The sequence below is a fragment of the Rhagoletis pomonella genome, unplaced genomic scaffold (assembly GCF_013731165.1).
Source record: "Rhagoletis pomonella isolate Grant_MI unplaced genomic scaffold, Rhpom_1.0 Rhpom_scaffold_00006, whole genome shotgun sequence".
In the NCBI taxonomy this organism is placed as follows: Eukaryota; Metazoa; Arthropoda; class Insecta; order Diptera; family Tephritidae; genus Rhagoletis; species Rhagoletis pomonella.
In genome coordinates, this window is record NW_023458560.1 from 39,139,372 (window position 1) to 39,158,260 (window position 18,889).

The 18,889-nt window shown below is 33.5% G+C and overlaps 1 protein-coding gene across 1 annotated transcript; it reads right to left on the reverse strand.

Moving 5' to 3' along the window:
• Positions 1-2,957: 2,957 nt before the first annotated feature.
• Positions 2,958-11,300, reverse strand: LOC118741680 (nose resistant to fluoxetine protein 6-like). The gene is made up of 6 exons (XM_036473655.1): positions 11,009-11,300; positions 9,021-9,882; positions 8,832-8,951; positions 3,989-4,234; positions 3,357-3,903; positions 2,958-3,281 (listed from the first exon to the last, which is right to left on the reverse strand). The coding sequence occupies exons 1-6, from the start codon at positions 11,262-11,264 to the stop codon at positions 3,150-3,152; spliced, it is 2,163 nt and encodes a 720-aa protein (XP_036329548.1). The 5' UTR covers positions 11,265-11,300; the 3' UTR covers positions 2,958-3,149.
• Positions 11,301-18,889: the final 7,589 nt, after the last annotated feature.

The following is an 18,889-nucleotide window of genomic DNA, read 5'->3' on the forward strand; positions in this document are numbered from 1 at the left end:
TTGGTCACTGCGTGATTGTTTGGTAGAAAAAAAAAATATCAGTTGAAAAGAAGTGTTTGGTTGGGGCGATTTGCTTTATTAGTAACAGGAAATAAATTTGATAGGATGACAGTTTTTTCTGCCACTTCTTGACCGGCGGTCAATAGACGTTTCTCTTCTGTTCCAACTGACCTTATGTAAGAGTATTGTATACTTATGGTCTTATTCATAAACAATAATTAAAAAAAAAAAAATTAAAAATTTTATTTATTTCCATTTAAGTAATATAGGTTCTAAATATGAGAAAAATCTGACTATAAATACGGATTTTCCAAATATCTCGACTCCTGCACCATCTATCGGGCAAAATTTTTTCTGGAGTTATTCCTTTTCATGTACATAACCAATTTAAAGAATCACACGTTTCATGTCTTCCTTTATTAAAAATTAAAAATTTAAATTTTGCCGAGATTTTGTAATTAGATTTCCTAAAAAGGTTTTGAGTATGTAGTTTTGTAGCCAGTTGAATTCTAGTAGAATAAAGTACAAGTTTCAAATGGCTAAAAATTATGGTTGATTTTTTAGAATTAAAAAAAAACAAGTAAGAAAGTCTAAGTTCGGGCGGAGCCGAACATTAAATACCCGGCGCAAGTATTAAATATGTTTTTTCACCTTTCCGAAACCTTCCGCTAGATGGTAAGCCGGGGTGTATCAATTTTGAGTAAATTAGCGTCCTTAAATTTCGAAATATTGCAGTTTCAAGCATATCTGAAATTTACCGTTATATGAGAAGCGGCCGTTATTTTAGTCCGATTTCAATAATTTTCAACGTTTTGCTTATATGTGGCAAGCACAATAACCACACCGAGTTTGGTACAAATTGGTAGAACGGTTACCGATATACATATATGTGATCATAAGTGGGCGGTGCCATGCCCATTTTCCAAAATTTTACCATAAACGTATTTCTTGGTAAAGAATTGTTGCAAGTATCAATTTTGAATAAATTAGCTTCAATATTTACTGATTTATCGAAGATTTTGTATTTCTCTAAATTACCGTTATATGGGATGTGGGCGTGGTTATTGTCCGATTTTAAAAAGTTTCAGCCATTTGGTATGCTGTACCAGGGCCAACAACTGTGCCAAGTTTGGAAGAAATTGGTGCAGCGGTTACGAAGATATACACATGTAACCATAAGTGGGCGTGGCTACGCCCATTTTCCAAAAATTTATAATATTCTTATTTTTCGTCGAAAAATTATTGTAAATATCAATTTTGAGCGAATAATCTCCAGTAGTTACTAAAATATCGCAGTTTTCGTATTTCTGAAAATTACCGTTATATGGGAAGTAGGCGTGGTTATTGAGCGATTTTAAAAATTTTCGGCCATTTAGTATGTTGTGCGAAGGCCAACAACTGTGCCAAGCTTGGAAGAAATTGGTGCAGCGGTTACCAAGATATACGCATATAACCATAAGTGGGCGTGGCTACGCCCATTTTCCAAAAATTTATAATATTCTTATTTTTCGTCTAAAACTTATTATAAATATCAATTTTGAGTGAATTATCTTTAGTAGTTACTAAAATATCGCAGTTTTCGTATTTCTGGAAATTACCGTTATATGGGAAGTGGGCGTGGTTAAAGTCCGATTTCGCCCATTTTCAATACCAACCTACCTTGGATTAAGGGAAACCTACATACCAAATTTCGTTAAGATATCTCAATTTTTGCTCGAGTTATCGTGTACACGGACAGACGGACAGACGGACAGACGGACAGACGGACAGACGGACGGACAGACAGACATGGCTTAATCGATTTCTTTTTTCATCCTGATCATTTATGTATACATTTGTCTATATCTATCTCGATTCGTTTTGGCTGTTACAAACAACCGTTATGTGAACAAAATTAATATACCCTTGTGCACAAGTGCGCTCGGGTATAAAAACTCGAAATTTTTACGAAAGTTCTTGAATATTGCAAAAAGTTGAAAACTTGCATTTACACGGGTTTTGTTAAAGAATGAACTATATTTGTATAAAAAAAAAATAACCAAAATAAAAAACAAAAATAATATGTTAAAATTTGGCAAAAAGTGGAGCGTCTATAATTTCTTTTACCACTATATGCATTTTTTGTATATTTGGTTGGACATACACATATTCACATTGTACTAAAGGTATGTATATAACAAAAATAAAAAATAATTTCCTTTTTTTTGCTTTTTTTGAAAGCTCATTTTGCCTTTTTTCAAGTTTTTAGCGCCTTAAAATCCTAACCCTTTACATAAGTAATATACATTCAGCATATGAAGCATTTCGGACCAAAAATACGGCTTTTTAAAATATCTCGACACCTGCGTCACCTAGCGGATTAATTCCTCTTTCATATTGCATTGTCATCGGGTTCTTAGCTAAGTCTTAAGCTTCACGTATCGTTAAAAATCACGCTTGTTAAAAATTGAATGTAAGAATTGATTGTACACAGGTGAAATCTAAAAGAGATTTTAAAAATAAAGTAGCTTTAAAAAGCTTTATAAAGAGATAGGAATATTTATTGTACTTTTCGGGATTCATCGTGTTTTATTTTTCGTCACTTTTTCGGGAAGTTTCGGGAATTTATCTGGATTTTTCGGAATTTTAATTGGCGAGGCTTTCCGGCTTGTTTATGTATACTTTTTTGGGATATTTTCAGATTTCTTCAAAGTTTTTCGAAATTTTTCGGCATTTTTTCGGAGTTTTTTTTTAGTAAGTTTCAGTTCTAACAACAATCTACATCTTAACTTTACCTTGTGAATGCATACTCGGTGGGGTTTTTTGCTAAAGACTATTTTTTCTGGAAATATTTTAGCAGGGTTTGCAAACTGAATTTTCAAGTTTTATTTTGAAAATTTTTAAAAATGCTTATAATTTAAAATTATAAAATATTTACTTAGTTTTTATAAAAACATGATTAGTCAGTTTAAGACGAAATAGCTTTCTTAAGAATTACATACATACATCCAGAAAAAAAAAATTGTACAAAAATGTTGAATATTAAAATCAGGTATTGTTTCAGATGCTTTTAACGGATTGCTTTCCTTTAATAGAATAGGAAATATCTCCAGTGGACATTTTCTCAAAACTAGAATCTGTACAATGTTTCCATACACGAAGTTCAAGCGTTAGACAATTTTCCGCTTGGCTTGACGAATGATTAGCAGTCTTGATAAATTTTGATAGGGTATATCGAAGAGTAAAGTAAAAAGTGTTGAAAATAACACCAAAGTTACAACAACTCCGATGAATTCGAACGACTGTAAGAGAAAATGAAAAACAAGTAAATCAAAAATAAAATAAAACAACGATTGATTCGAGTCCTTCATACTCACCAAATTCAAAGGATTGGCATACAAATGCGATTGGCTAAAACCTGTCAACGCAGATATGAAAATTGGATTCAACATAAACATTGCATAAACAACTTTGTTAAATTTCTGAAATACAGTGGACTCGAAGAAACGAAAAAACCAACGTATTTGGCCATACGCGTTACATACAATTAAAATACTACACGCCAAGCTGAAGATAATCCGCTCCAATAGCAAAATTGAAGTGGCTGCCAGCGGTGAAAGATTCGTATAGGGTGGCTTCAATATACAACCGATCACTACTAGCGGCAGTAAATAGCCAAAAAAACCCTGAATACTTTTACTCAAAGCAAATGGTAGTCGTCGCTGCTCTACGAACCACCAGCCAGCAATGCTGCCGCAAATGTAAGCCAAAATGCGTGACAAAGGATTGATGTAGATTTCTGTCAAATAGGTAAACGTGGATTCGAGTGTGTGATCGAAGTTCAATTTGAGGCCGATGACGTAGGTGTACAAAATATTGGCGATGACGAGCGTGCCAAGACAGAGTTTGGTACGTCGCGGGTGTCTGAAGAAGAAAGTAGAATACGAATAGTTCAAATTTGTTATTGCATACTTTAGTACAAACGAAAAAAAAAAACAAAGTTACTTACTTGGCATATGAGAAGAGCAAAACTGTGGCCAATAATGAAAATTGCATGTCGCATGCCAGCGACCAGGTCCACATACCACAAGCATCATTGAGATCGTAGAAATTTTGTATAAATAATACATTTCGCCACCAATATTTTGCGCAATTCACTTGAATTTTGTGCTCGATGTGGAATAAAGTGGTGTTTTCGGACATTGCCGCACCAATGTCAGACATGGCGATGACTAGGAAATACATGGGAGCCAGTCTGGGAAGCAAATAAAAATGGTTAGGTCTTAGGGTACAAATATTTCTACGTTTGGCATTAAATGTGGGCATGCAGCAATGTCGAAAGACTAGATAAATCTAGCAATTACTATGTTGGTACTCAAAACTTCTCAACTCAATTTTATTAAGGCCACATTTGATTTTATGGTACAATGCAAGTTGGTTTTTATTTTTAACAAGAATAGGCTTAGCACCATTTATTTTTAGGGGATGAACACATTTCACCTAATGGACAATACCAGATCTAGTTGCCAACTTCCACCCGGGGATCCTTGCCCATCTTAGGGTACAAGTGTTTTTAGTGTTAGTGTTTTTTTTTTTTAATTTAAGTATATGGTACTCAACAATTCTACATTTTGATAAAGCTACACCTAATTCACTATTATACGAGTTGTAATCAAATACGAAAAAAATTCCAACTTACTTTTATATGGGAAAAAATCTGAGTTATTTCTTCTGTACCGGGTGGGACAAAAAAAAGAACCTCCTTTTTGGAACAGATATATTTTATGGAAACTCTGCGAATTTATTTCACTTTTCCGTCTGAACTGGATGTCTTATATTAAAAAAAAAGAACCACGAATACTAACAAAGTAAAATCTACGACAAATATTATTGTTTTATTATGAAAAAAAACCGAAATTCCTCTGTAACGGGTGGGACACGTACGAATTTTTATATGAAACGGAGCTTTTAGTGTGGTCCATATTTAAGATTATTTATTAGAAAATATGTATAAGAAGCCAAGTAGAGGTTCAATTCACATTTTATCTTAAATTTTTACTTAAATTTTTTCTGAAAATTCTGAATGACGAGTTTAAAAGCTTTGGTGTAATTGTTAAAGTTTATTTAACTTTTATAATTTTTGTACGAAGATTGAAGCGTGGATTTATATGGGCTGGTTGTGTAATGTGCTAGAATTTTATAAAAAATTATAAACAATAAAACAAACAAAAGAAAAAAACCTAAACTGTTCAAAATGTCACTTTTACACAGTTTTTAAATTTGAATCTAAATAAAAAAAAAAAAAAAAATTGTCGAAATTATCTGCGTTTTGGTTAAGTACATTTATTTTGCATGAAATACGTAAAATCAACATGAAGAGATTCCGGGCATGCGTAGTTCGTTCCTAGTAGAAATAGTTACAAACCGGTTCTTGTGTATACGCTCGTATACAAAAAGATCTGACACTTCTAATCAGATTTGTAAGAAAAATTCCAAATATGTAGTTATATAGCCCATTCAATTTCAATATGACAAAGTGCAAGTTTGAAGTAGATATTTGGTATTTTTTTACGCAGGTTCTTCCATAAAAAGTATGTTCGACAATTATTTTTTGTATAGAGAAAATGAGCAGCACCTTCCTCTAAAAAAATTGCCAAAAATCAACGCGATTTTCTAAAATTTAATGGTTTATATAACTGCATGCTTATTTGTATAGGAGCGTATACACAATAAACAATTCGACATATTTTTGGGGTTACCGATGAGAGTTAACTTAATCAGCTGATCACAAGGGTATATAGGTAGTGGGCGAGTCCACGTCTTCCAATCAAACAAACAAATAAAAGCCTGTAAACCCACCTCTGACAACTGTGCGACCCGTAGCTGTCACGGGAGGGACATGCTTTACTGTTTAAATATTCTTATCGAACTATGTAGAAACGAAAATGCAATTATGGTAAACATTATAAAATAAAAAGGCCCGCCATTGAAATTTTAGTTACTTCCCTTACATTTTTATATTCTCTAAAATTTATATGTAATACGTAACGCAACAAAGAAGTGAGTTATTTTAAACTTTCAGACATATTGCCATGCTTTGTGATCGTCAAGACGAATGTAAAAAAAAATATTTTTAAAACAGTTTTTCAAAAACCCGCATTTTTTATTGGTTTTTATAGAGAAATAAACAAGGATTACGATGGTATGATTTTAAATCAGGGCTGCAAACCACTCCAAAAAACGGGGCGGTTCGGTTCAGTGGTTCGAACCAATTAGAAAAGGCTTCTACCGGTCCAAGAACCGGTTCATGAGTATTTCTGAAACGCGATTTGGTTCGGTTTAAATGGTTCAATTGTTTAAATGCTAAAGGATGCTAATATTACAAAAATATGATAAATCTACGTACATACATATATAAAAATAAAAAGCTTTTTTTTGAGATAAAATTCAAATATCAACATGTATAGAGGTGGAAATTATTTCTTTATTTAATGTTTATTGTTTAAAGTATCTTCTATTAAAATAAAATAGATCGAAGTTTAAAAATTTATGCAAAAGTTACGAAAATTTTTCAAAGCTTCATCTAACTTGCAAACTTTTTAATAAGAAATTCTAGAAAACAATTTTTAAGTTTTAAGTTCATTTTTGGCAACTTTTTCATGGACTTTCATACATACATGTATGTATCTTCGACACGTTTTTTGTATAAAAAAATTAGTACTACACTCAACAAAAAATTATTTAAAATCAACGCGAAATTAAAAAAATTTTAACAAAATCTTGGCTTAATGTTGAAACCCTCATTTTCAGTAGGTGGAGCTTACTCTAGGCCTTAACCTCATATGTACATGTATACCTCTGGCAAAAATAATATGAGTGCGATATTTGACTATTTTTCTGTCGTTTCTTTAATGATCATTATTTTGTTTATAAATGTATAGCTCCTTATATAACAAAAACCATATCCAAATATCAAGCTTTGTACGACAATTAGAAAAAATCTACAAACTTCAACAAAATTTCATTGTGGTTTATATTTTTTAATCAGAAATAAAAAATCCTAAAACCAACTCCGATTTTTGCTCTTTTTTGCTGGCGGTGATATGCAGTTTCTTCCATATAAAAACATTTCAAGCATTTTTTATATGGGCGAAATTAAAACTCATACAGATGCCATTTACAGATGCAGTTTTACCTTAGGGTTGCATTTTTAGACAAAGTTGTGTATAACAAAACTTGAAAAATGCTTTAGTGGATTTTGAACCGAACCGAACCATTTTTAGGATGTGGTTTTCGGTTCGGTTTAAACATTTCAAAATAAAAATGGTTCGGTCGAAGCCCGAAAAAAGCGACGGCTCGGTTCAAAAACCGGTTTGTAGCCCTGTTTTAAACCCCTAATTTACTGGTCTTCACTATCAGCCAGCTTCACCAAATTATTTATGTTTAGTTTTCGAATTTTTGGTTTCACCAATCAATTTTTAATTTTGATTTTAGTGACCTATGCTCTTCACTTAAATAAAAATTAAATCAGAATAACCACACTCAGAGGTGTTACACGTTTAATCACCTGATCATTGTGTATCTGCTGATTACTTGTATACCAGCCCTGCTTTTACAACACAGCGTGCCAAAGCTTTCAAAAGCTCTCAGTACAAATGAAAGCTTTCGCTAGCCTAGTCTGTTTTACAACCACTTTTTACTCACTTAAATAAATAGTTTATTGAAACTGAAAATTATTTAAATGAGAATTAAATACAAAACTAAATTAAAGTTAATTTCCACTTAAATAGTTTGGTGAAACTGGCTGTGAGTGAATCAACTTAAATTTTTATATTTTTTTGTTTCAATTTTTATATTTTTTTTATCAAAAACCTTAACCTCAATTACATTGTGCTTGAAGAAAAAAATAAACTTTGAAGTTGTTCCAAAAACACCACACTAAAAAATTATTCAGGGTATTCATCTAAATGCCTAAATGTGTAAATCTCGTAAATAAACCGGTTTTCCACACAAAATTAAGCAAGTTTACGAGGTTTACGTGCTTACGAGGCATTTACGCATTTAGATGACTTGTCCTATTATTTTTTATTGTTTATTTATTTTTTATGCTGATTTTTTTTGTGTATTTTTTGATTTTCTCTCGCTTATTTTTTTAACCAAAAACTTTTATAAAAAAGTGAATAGAGGCTAACAGCCAGTTTCACCAAATTATTTAAGCGAAAATTACTTTAATTTTCGAATTTTTGGTTTCACCAATCAATTTTTAATTTTGATTTTAGTGACCTATGCTCTTCATTTAAATAAAAATTAAATCAGAATAACCACACTCAGAGGTGTTACACGTTTAATCACCTGATCATTGTGTATCTGCTGCTTACTTGTATACCAGCCCTGCTTTTACAACACAGCGTGCCAAAGCTTTCAAAAGCTCTCAGTACATAGGAAAACTTTCGCTGGCCTAGTCTGTTTTACAACCACTTTTTACTCACTTAAATAAATAGTTTATTGAAACTGAAAATTATTTAAATGAGAATTAAATACAAAATTAAATTAAAGTTAATTTCCACTTAAAAAGTTTGGTGAAACTGGCTGTAAGAACGGATATTGTATTTTATAATTTTGAGCATTCTTGGCTGTAAAGTTTGCAACCAACTCCAGTAAAGATCAGAAAATGTTTTGTTTTTTAAGCCCTTATTTTGAAAAAAAATAAAAGATCTCTCGAAAAGCAGATCCACTTATTGGCATGTGACAACGTTAAAAATAATAATAATAATAAAAATAGTCAAAAGTTATAAACAAAGTTGTACAATATATCGCACAAATGCTGGCAAAGGGCTAAAGATTCAACTTACCTCAAATAGCGATGAAATAAATGGGCTCCAATTAATTTTAAATTTTGTACGAAATTGTTCTTATGTATCACCTCCAATAATTTCGCGTTCCGAAAATGATTGTATGCTTGCAGGAAGCCGCTTTTGCAAGAGTTTTAAATATAAAATTAAAATATTTTAGTCTTAAATACTCGCAATAATTTGTAGTACCTGAGCACAAAGAATATATCCACGAATATATCTACATTTCCGATCTGCACTTGATAGTTGAAAAGCGTCAACTTGTTTCTTGTACCATTGCAGAGAAAAACCAAGTAATGATAGAGGATGACGCATAGAGTGCTACCAAAACGCAAACCATTCAGAGCGGCAAATGTGTGAGCCGATTTAGGCGGCGCAAAGATGTGCTGCCAATTCGCTGCGATATCAAAACAGGTTATAAAGCTTTTCTCCTCAAACTGTTGCTGAATAACTGCTTGTGAGTTGGAGTCCACTGTGGAGTGCGAAAAATTACTAGAAGGATTGCCTATGGCAGCTGACGTTTCAGTTGTCTTTTTCTTGAGTGCTTTGGTACATTCCGACCTTCTGCTAGACACAGCAACAGCTGTTAGACCGATTGTCACAACTAAAAAAGCGCAGCATATATAGAACGACGGTCGCATGAAGATTGCCGCCTGCCAATGCAGATCCTTCATGTAGTCATACTGTAAATGCATTTCGAACAGCTCATTGCCAGCGAATAGTCCTCTACTCAAGTAGGTTTGCATGAGGCGGCGAACATCGTGCTCAGCGCAAGCGCTTGGAAAACAAAGGCCTACATGAACGCGGGGAGCAAAACCAGCCATATGCGGATCTACCTGCCAGCTCAAGTTGTGACGCAAGTAGACAACGCGAAAGTCGGTTTCAAAGGGCGCTACAGAGGTAAGAAGCGCCTGGTTCATTTGATGCGGCAAATAAGCGGACATTTGCATGTGCACTTCATGTCCGACAGCGTTGCAGACCTCTCGATTACCCAGCCAGAAGTTGTGACCGAATGTGAAGCCTGGCTCGAGAGTGGCTGAGGCGTCGAACACTGTGAAATGAATGGAAATTAAAAAAAAGTATATTTTCTTTATAGGGAAACTCTGGCTATGATAGTTGGAGGTATGTATTTTGTAAGGCAATTGAAAGACAGAAAGATAGTTTGAAAGGATTTTGTTTATTCTGGCACGAAAGCCTTAGAACAAAAAGCTCCCTTGCCAACTTGCATGGTGAAAAGCTCTTTCGACAGAAATCACAATAGCCGCAATGGTCCAGTAAGCAAAACACTGACGTACTCTTCGAGAGATCCGGGGTTCGAATCCTAGGGCAGCGGAACTTTTTTGAATTTTTTTGATACAATTTTTTTCTGTTAGCACATTTTTTTAAACTTTGTACCACTATGTGTTTGTTGGAAAAGATGATGTAAATAAAATTTAAAATAAATTTTTAGGTTATGCATTAAAAAAAAATATATATTTTTTTATTTGATTTAATGTTTACAAATTTATTTTATTAAGTTTTTTCGTTATTTTTTAATAAAATTTTTTTCTTTTTGAATTAATTTTCTTTTAATTTATAATATTATATATACATATACTACATATATATATATTTTTTTTTAGTTTATTTTTTTACTTTAATTTTCCTTCCTTTTTTTATTCACTCTTCCTTTCATTTTTAAACTTTATTGTTACACATTTTTTAATATCTTTTAATTTTTAGGAACTAAAATTAATTAAATTTTCTTCTGATTTTTAGATTTCAACTGTTTAACAAATTTTTTTTTGTTAATTTAATTTTTTTCTTTCTTTAATTTAAATTACTTATTTTTTACTTAAATTTTCTTTAATTTCAAGATTTTATTGTTATAAAAAAACATTTTTTATAATTACATTCACTTTTTATAAACTTATTTCATTTAGTTTTTATCTTTTAATTTTTTTCTTCTCTTTTTAATTTTCTTTTGATTTTTAGTTTTATTGTTTTAAAAAGAAACATATTTAATTTAAGTTCTAGCAAAGTTATTGCTAAAGGACAAACAGAACAACGCTTAGACCTTTTAGTTGGCAGATCATTCAGTTAGTATTTCAAAAGACAGAAAAGAGATTTCAAAAAAGACTGTGGTGAATTGAAAGAGCGTTGCCCAAATTGCCCTGTTAATCTTGGAAAACACTCACTTTTCAATGCCCATGCCTGTTTGTTGATCACCCCATGCTGGAATAGTTGCAAGTGGGCGTGGCAGCGCTGTTCAATCAATTGGTCATTACTCACAGTTGATAAGCCGTATAAGATGGATGTGCGTTGAAAAGTTTCATGTAAATTGTGCTGGGTCATCGACACTGGCTGTGATGTATTTGCTTTGAAAATGCCATTTGCGACGGCGAGCGCGATTATTTCGCACACAAATAATATTTTTACTTTCAGCTTATGCATTTTGTTTGGAACTTCACTGCCACTTCACCACTAATTCGCACACACGAAATAATAGCAATTTATATATTGACGGCTTTCTTAAAAGCTTAGCTTTAAATTAAGCTTGTAAACTTTGAATATGCAAAATATGCAATTCCACGCAAAAGCTTAAATTTTCGGCCCTGATTATCACAAATAATTTATGAAATTTTTAGTTCTTATATATTTTTTCATATATATTTTACCTTAAGTATTTATGACACTCGCACTACCACTTTGTCTCACTATCTCGCGCAAACAAAGCATCACTCATTGCGTGCATCGTTTTTAATCACATTTTTATGAGGTGCATTTAATCTTCGGCAAAGTTGCTGCTGTTTGAACTTTAACACCTTAAAGCTAGCATTAGTGTGTATTAGGGTGTGTCACAAACTTTTAGAATTTTTTTATGGAACCTCCAAAGTTTCAGCATAGTTAGCTTAGCTTTGCTTGGACTAGCGTCGCTTGGTCGCTCTTTATTTCTTTCTCACCATTTGAGCGAATGCCATTTTTACTCAGAAATAATCGAACAGGTTTATTAGGTGACTCATTTCAAGTCAAGTTATATGAAGCTAAATATGCACAACTGCGTCTTAAATAAAATCGGATTTATCCTAAGTTGGAACTTTATTATCCTATCACATGCAGTGGAGAGCTCAAAGACAAAACATTAAGTAATTTGTGGCACACCCTAGTGCGTAGATAAACAAAATTCACAACTCTTATAAGGAAAAATTCACAACTTTTATACGGAAAAATTCGCAAAAGACCGCCAGCAAAAACATGATTAAACATTTATTATATTAAAATTTGACAGGCTATGAAACTGCATAACTGAAAAATTTTCGAAAATTCAGACTAAAAAGTTTGAAATTCCGTTACATTTTTTCTAAGTTTAGTATAAAGTTTGAAACTTTGATTATGTGATTTTGGGTAAGGCATGAACAGTAAATTATTTAACAAAAAAATTTTAACATAATAAAAATTAAAAAAAATATTACCATGTAAACGGAAGTTTCAGCACTGTGTGTGTTAGATTCTGGAAAATATAATATAGAACGATAGAAAAATAACAGGGTTACCCACACCGTTTTGGTAAACTATTAGTTGGTATTCGCTAAAACTTTAAACTGTGAACATCCTTTTTGGCTTATTTGTATTTGCTTCGAATACCTTTGATGAAATATTAACGCATGAGAATGGAAATTCTTAAAATGCACCAAATGAGAGCGAGAAATGTAGGACTACTCACACCCACGCTTGTTACGCTGGTGAGAATATTCCTGTCATGAGAACTTACGAGAATTCTTATATGAGAGCGAATACCCACTGTCATTGCTCATTATACGGTGACAATGAGAGTGAGAGTCTATTCTCATGAGAATTATTCTCATCGTTTACGAGAACCTTAAGCCAATAAACCCATGGGACTGAAAACTTATTTGAAAAAAAATTTAAAAAATAAACGTTTGTTTAAAGTGAAAGAGCTCTGAAACAAACATCATTCCAATAGAACATTAAATGTTTATCATAGAAGGCATATGTCATGTTATTTAAGATTTCATTATATCATTTCATTGGCCGTCCTGTGTGGAACGTCAATATTACTTAAAGAAATTAATATTTTTCCGTTTAATAATTAATTCAATTGACTATATATGACTCGTCTATCCAATATTTTAAGTAGGGCTAAATGACACCAATGTACAAAGTTTCATGATGATCGTCTCAATAGATAAAGCGTGAAAGCGTAACAAACAAACAAACTCACTTTCGGATTTATAATACTAATTAAGGAAGTAAGGATGTCTAAGATATGGCATCTAGTATAACTGTACAAAATATTTTCAAGCCAATACTTTCCTTTAATGCTCTGGGTACGACTTTATCGACACTATCTGTGCTAACGTTGATAACAACACGTTTGTTATCGGCGTTTTGCTCGTCGCTCTACTGTGTTCGCTGCCTAAGCAACAGAGACCAAGAAACCCCTTTTATCAGTTGGTGGTCACTTGTTGTGTCACTCGTACATCTAGCGAAACGTTGGTGTCCTTGTCGTGGGGCTAGATCTTAAGTGGTGACATGGGGCCCTTAGGGGTTTCCATGTCGGCATGAACTAACAGGGATGCTCCGCATGGGAACCTGTGTAGGACATTTGCTTACGCAGTTTCCGATGTGGAGATTACCGTACCAACGAGCCCAGGGGGGTTCCGCATTGCGAGGCTACGGGTGTCACAATCCCGGGTACCCTAGTCAAAGGCTACCAATCCTGAGTCGGTCAGAAGCTCAATTGGTAGAAGAGTCTACGACTTTCGGAATACATACCTAAGACTTTAAAAGAGGAACCGCGGGCGAACAGATGCCCCTGGAGTGTGTTCGCTGGCTAGATAAGCAAAGCCAGTGAGACGAACAAGGTCGAAAGACAGGCCAGATGCACATGTAAAATCATATAGCTAGGAAGTGCTGCAAGGAAGAATGTGGCTCGTCAAGCTGCTTGAGTAGGTGTAGAAAACCTGAAAAGGAGCAAGTCCATGCCTATTGTACACCCGGGCTGGAATTTGTTCCCCAGTAAGGCTAGTAGGACCTGCGAGGGTAGCGAGATGAGCAGAATGAATCAAGTGAGTCAAGTGACTTGAAGAAGGGTTAAAAGTCGATTTTCACTCCGGATAGGGACACCGGGGTGAAATGAGATTAGTAAGTCTTGTGAGAGCAGCGAGACGAGCTGGATGATAATGCTGAAAACTGTTGTAACTGTGGAAAATGTGGAGAAAGGGTTGAAAACACGGTGTAAATATTTGAGGTAAACCGTGGATTGGTGAATATGTGATAAAAGCAGACCTTCTTAGTTGTATGGTTGAGCATGTGTATTCTGGTATGTTTAGTAGGTTGCGTGACTCGAGCTGGTCAAGCAAGTCTGGCTGGTAAGCACTACTCCAGTCTGTTCACTGAGGTATGGCCCTTCGGGGAGTATCGCGGTGGCTGTGGTTTAATACCAAAGGCGGTAGAACTCAAAAAGGGTTCGATGTGGAGTTGCAGTGCAACCGGGTGCCGGGACCCAAAGAACGGCAGAGACTTTAGGTAGGTTTCGGCCTCACCAAGGTGGTTAGTGTGTCCTCCCACACTGCCTTTGGAATTGAAATGCTTGCATTTCAGGGCAATGATTAAGGCAAAAATTAAGCCGTTGTGCCAAATGCGGGTACCGTGATTAAAGCCTTTTGGCAGGTAATCACGTAAAGCCTATATGCATCTGTGTCACTCGTACGTCTTATCACACTCTCTGTGTTTTTGTTACAATTTTTTGTTCTATGTTCGAATGGTCTCACTTACATCTATGTGCATACGCCTTTAGATAACCCTCTTCCCATGAAAAGTATGTCGCTAAAAAAAATATTATAAAGGTAAGAAGAAGTTAATGATACTTTTTGCTTTTTTAATTTTAGAGCTGGAAAATAAATCGTAATTTTCGGAATTTTTAGAAACTTTTCAAGATTTTCTCCGGACTTTTTCGGGACTCTTCATGTTTTACTTTTCGGCTTTTTTTCAAATACTTTGGAATTTTTTTGGGATTTTTGTTTTTAATTTTTTTTCAGGAAATCTTCGCATTACATTTTTCGGGTTGCTTCTTCTCTGACAATATCAGGAAATGCTTTGTGATTTTCGGTATTTTTAGAAAGTCTTGAAGATTTTCTTGGGAATTCTTGCGGGGTTATTCGTGCTTTAATTTTCGGGATATTTTTTAAGAATTTTGGGAATTCTCAGGATTGCTTTTGTTTACGATGAAGCCAAAAATGCCAAGTACTTAGGTTTGAATGCAGTACTTCGTTAGGTAAAAGTAACTAAATACTTAACTACTTACTACACCACAAATACTTAACTACTTACAATATGCATTGCTGACTTTGGAAAAGCTATTTTAATCGCTTTTACAATGACTAATCAACTTTAAGTTTGTCTGGTAGCCTTTAGATTATAGCCACATACATACATATAACGATGGTCCTCTGCAATATCTACACAACTCAATATTTAATATTTTTCAGTAGAGTCAATTATTTTATTATTTTCAGTCATTCTGTAGGAAAAATTTGTAAGCTTTCAAACTATGACTTTTTTCTAAAAACTACTAAATTTCTTACTGAAACTATGTAATCAACAACGGCACAATACGAAAGTGTCGTTATTTCACATAAAAGCATCACTAACCTATCGAGAGTTTTCGACTTATGCCAATATTCACGATAAATGTGAGACATGTGCCACTGTTCAGTAGTAAGGGTTCCCTACTTCGGTTTGTGACAAATGGCAAAACTGCGCCCCTGTCGTTTTGGTAACAACTAAGCCTATGTCGATTTGCCACAGAAAAATATGACTATTTATATACCTAATCCGCTATGTAACTCAAAAACATGAAATTTTGAGTTGTGCTGTCATTGCAGGATACCATTGATATGTATACATACCTGTTTACTGCTAATAGCTGTTGCTTATTTTGTTATTGTTTAAGCAAATATGAATATTCAGTTTTTAAATATTAAAAAAGAACCATTGTAATCGAATTGATATTGAAATTGAAGTTGGCTAACAAGTTTTTGGATGTACATAGATATCTACATGTGCTTAAGTAAAGTGCTTCTAGTTAGCTGAAGCAAAAAAAAATTAAATTTGTGACACTTAACCCTAGAATACCAATATAATTGTGTGTCACTTAATAAATACTCATATTCATTTTAGAAAAAATACAAAATTTCTATATGAATTTAAAACCTTTCATTTATTTAAGAAAATAAATCAAAAAATTCAATTCATAAATTTTATATTAACAAAACAAAATTCATATTAAGTTGGAACACATTTTTCATCGTTGTTTTAGGGATAATTTAAAAATATAATAAAAACATTGCAGTACAGACGAATTGAAGCAATTCATATTAAATTATAAAGGCTGCCCTATTTTTAAATTAAACAAACAATTTTTAAGCAAAAAAAAAACCGACTTCAATTCTGATATAAAAATTTAAGCTCACCGTTAATTTCTTCGCGATCCAATGATCCGATCTAAACCAATTATAGAAATCGGTTAACGCGGTCCAAAATTAGGCGGTAACCTACATAAAAAAAATATATATATTCCGACGAATTGATTACCAACTCCTTTTTTGAAGTCTGTTAAAAAGATGTGAGTACCAGATACTCATGAAGTTTGATGCGTAAACATCTGCTTATGGCTTAACAAAGCATTAGGCGATCCAGTTACATGCATAAGTAAGTAGGTTAGTTTAGAAATTAAATATGCATTTCATTGTATTCCTTTAGTCGGAACCAGTTCTCGAATTCTTTTTCGAGAATAGTTCAGGATTATTTCAAGATCATTTCGTTACTAGTTTCCAGCTACCCCTACATGATGCTGAACTACTCCCAAAAATGTCCTGAAATAGTTCTGAATTGGTTCTGAAATTATCTCGAACATGTCATGCAATGGTCCCGAACTGGTCTCTCACTACTGCCGGAATTGACCTGAACTTGACCCGAAATAAACCCAACCTAGTTCCAAAATACTCCTGAATTAGTTACAAATGGTCTTGCAGTAGTCCCGAAATTGTCCTGAAATAATCGTGGACTAGTGCCGAAATGGTCATGAAATATTTAGTCCTGACCAGCTCCCGAAATGATGCTGTAATAATCCTGTACAGGCTCCGAAACGGTCGGAAAAGTCTGGAACTGGTCTCGAAATAATCCTGAACAAGAGTTGAAAGATTCCGAAATGGTCCTTTATTCGACCCAAAATGATCCCGAACTAGTTGCAAAATAGTTCTGAGCTAATCCCAAATTGAGCCAGAACTATGCGCGAAATGTTCCTGAACTAGGATCGAAATGAGCCAGAACTGATTCGGATATAATCCCGAACTAGTCCCGAAATATTCCTGAAATGATCCCGAATTAGTACTGAACTAGTCCCGAAATGCTCTTGAACAGTTCCCCAAAAAGTATCGAAATGTTCCTGGAATAGTTCTGAACAGGTCAGGAATCGGTTGCGAAATGGTCCTTAACAAATCGTGAACCAGTCCCGAAATGCTCCTTAAACTAGTCCAGAAATGTTCATTTTTACACACAAAAACCATTACAGATTTTCCGCTGAGTTAACGCAAATCTTACCCATACCGAGAGCTAAGGCGTTTTCAAATCAAAAAGAAATTAAAGACTTACATAAATATTTTATTATAATGACTTGTGTATGAAAGTCACAAAAATTTTTTATTTTGTCAAAAACGCCGGTAATCCAGTAGCTCGTACAGCGCTTATCTCAGTTGGAATGAAAGCTTGCTTTCTTCCTTAAAAGCGATTGTGAAGTATGTATCGCGAAAAAACCAAAATCGTTGCGCAAACTTTAGTATCCTAGGGTTAATTAATACTTTTAATAAACCACAATTACACTAAACAAACTCAGTCAATAAAAAATTATAAATTACATAAAAACAAGAAATAATCAGCTTTTCAGACTTTTCAAAGCTAACGACCTGCACCACGCTGATCAATTTGCTATGAAAATGCAGCAAACAATAACAAAAACAAACAACAAAAAAAAGTGAGCAAAATAAAAGCAATCAAATGCGCAATAACGAAGTAGAGTTGCTCGATGAACTTCTATTCATTCAATGTTGTGGTTGAGCGTCGAAGACTGAGCGGGGGAAAATGTCGACTACTACGACTACCGTCAACTGCTTCAACCTGAGTGGATTAATCTTCCCATAGCATCGCAGCGACCCCGGCAAATTGTTGCTATTACCGAACAAATGAAAAACAAATACCAAAAAAAAAATGCAAACTTTTAGTTATTTAAATGTGTTGGTGTTTTGTTTTTGGTTTTACCAAATTGAAAATTGAGTAAAAGTGTTGCGTGGCTTAAAATTGTTTACTCTGCGTCGATGTGGATTTGAGAGGAAATACAAAGAAGCGAAAAGTAAATTTTATTTTGAAGTTTATATGTAAGTATAAAATAAAGTTAGCTTAGCGTGAATAATGACACAATTCGTAGCGAAACTGAGGTAGATACGGTTACTATACATACGGTGGCGAGAATGTAAATATGGAAAAGGCATTTTAGCAAGTTTTGACTACTTCTCTTTGTTTAAAAAAATGTTCATTATTTTTTTTTGAAAATATAGCTTACTATCTAAAAAAAAACATGGCAATCAAAATTTTCAGATTATCTATGAAAATTCGACGAATTTTAACAAATGTTGATAAAAATTTTAAACTTTTTAAATAGATTTTTTAGAATTTTTCTGAGCATGCATTTTTGTAGGCCATTAAATTTTAGTAAAAAGTGCAAGTTTAAAGTAGCTGAGACTTACCGTTGATTTTTGGGAATTTTTTGTTTGCACATTTTCTTTCATACAAAGTATGTTCGACAATTTTTTTGTATTGAGAAAATGAGCAACACCTTCTCAAAAAAAAAAAACAAAAAAAAAAATTGTCAAAACTCAACTGTAAGTCCAAGCTGCATAAAATTTGCACTTTAAATTAAATGGGCTACAAAATAGCACACTCAGAATGTTTCCAAGAAATCTCTGTATGTAATTAAAAAGCTCAAAATCTTATGAAATTCG

Bases quoted from the DNA above. Each gene is read 5' to 3' on its own strand.
- LOC118741680 (XM_036473655.1), bottom strand. From the start codon at position 11,264: ATGCATAAGCTGAAAGTAAAAATATTATTTGTGTGCGAAATAATCGCG. The intron at 9,883-11,008 runs GTGAGTGTTTTC...TTCATTTCACAG, and splicing joins ACAGGCATGGGCATTGAAAA to TGTTCGACGCCTCAGCCACT. The intron at 3,282-3,356 runs GTGAGTATGAAG...TTTCTCTTACAG, and splicing joins ATGCCAATCCTTTGAATTTG to TCGTTCGAATTCATCGGAGT.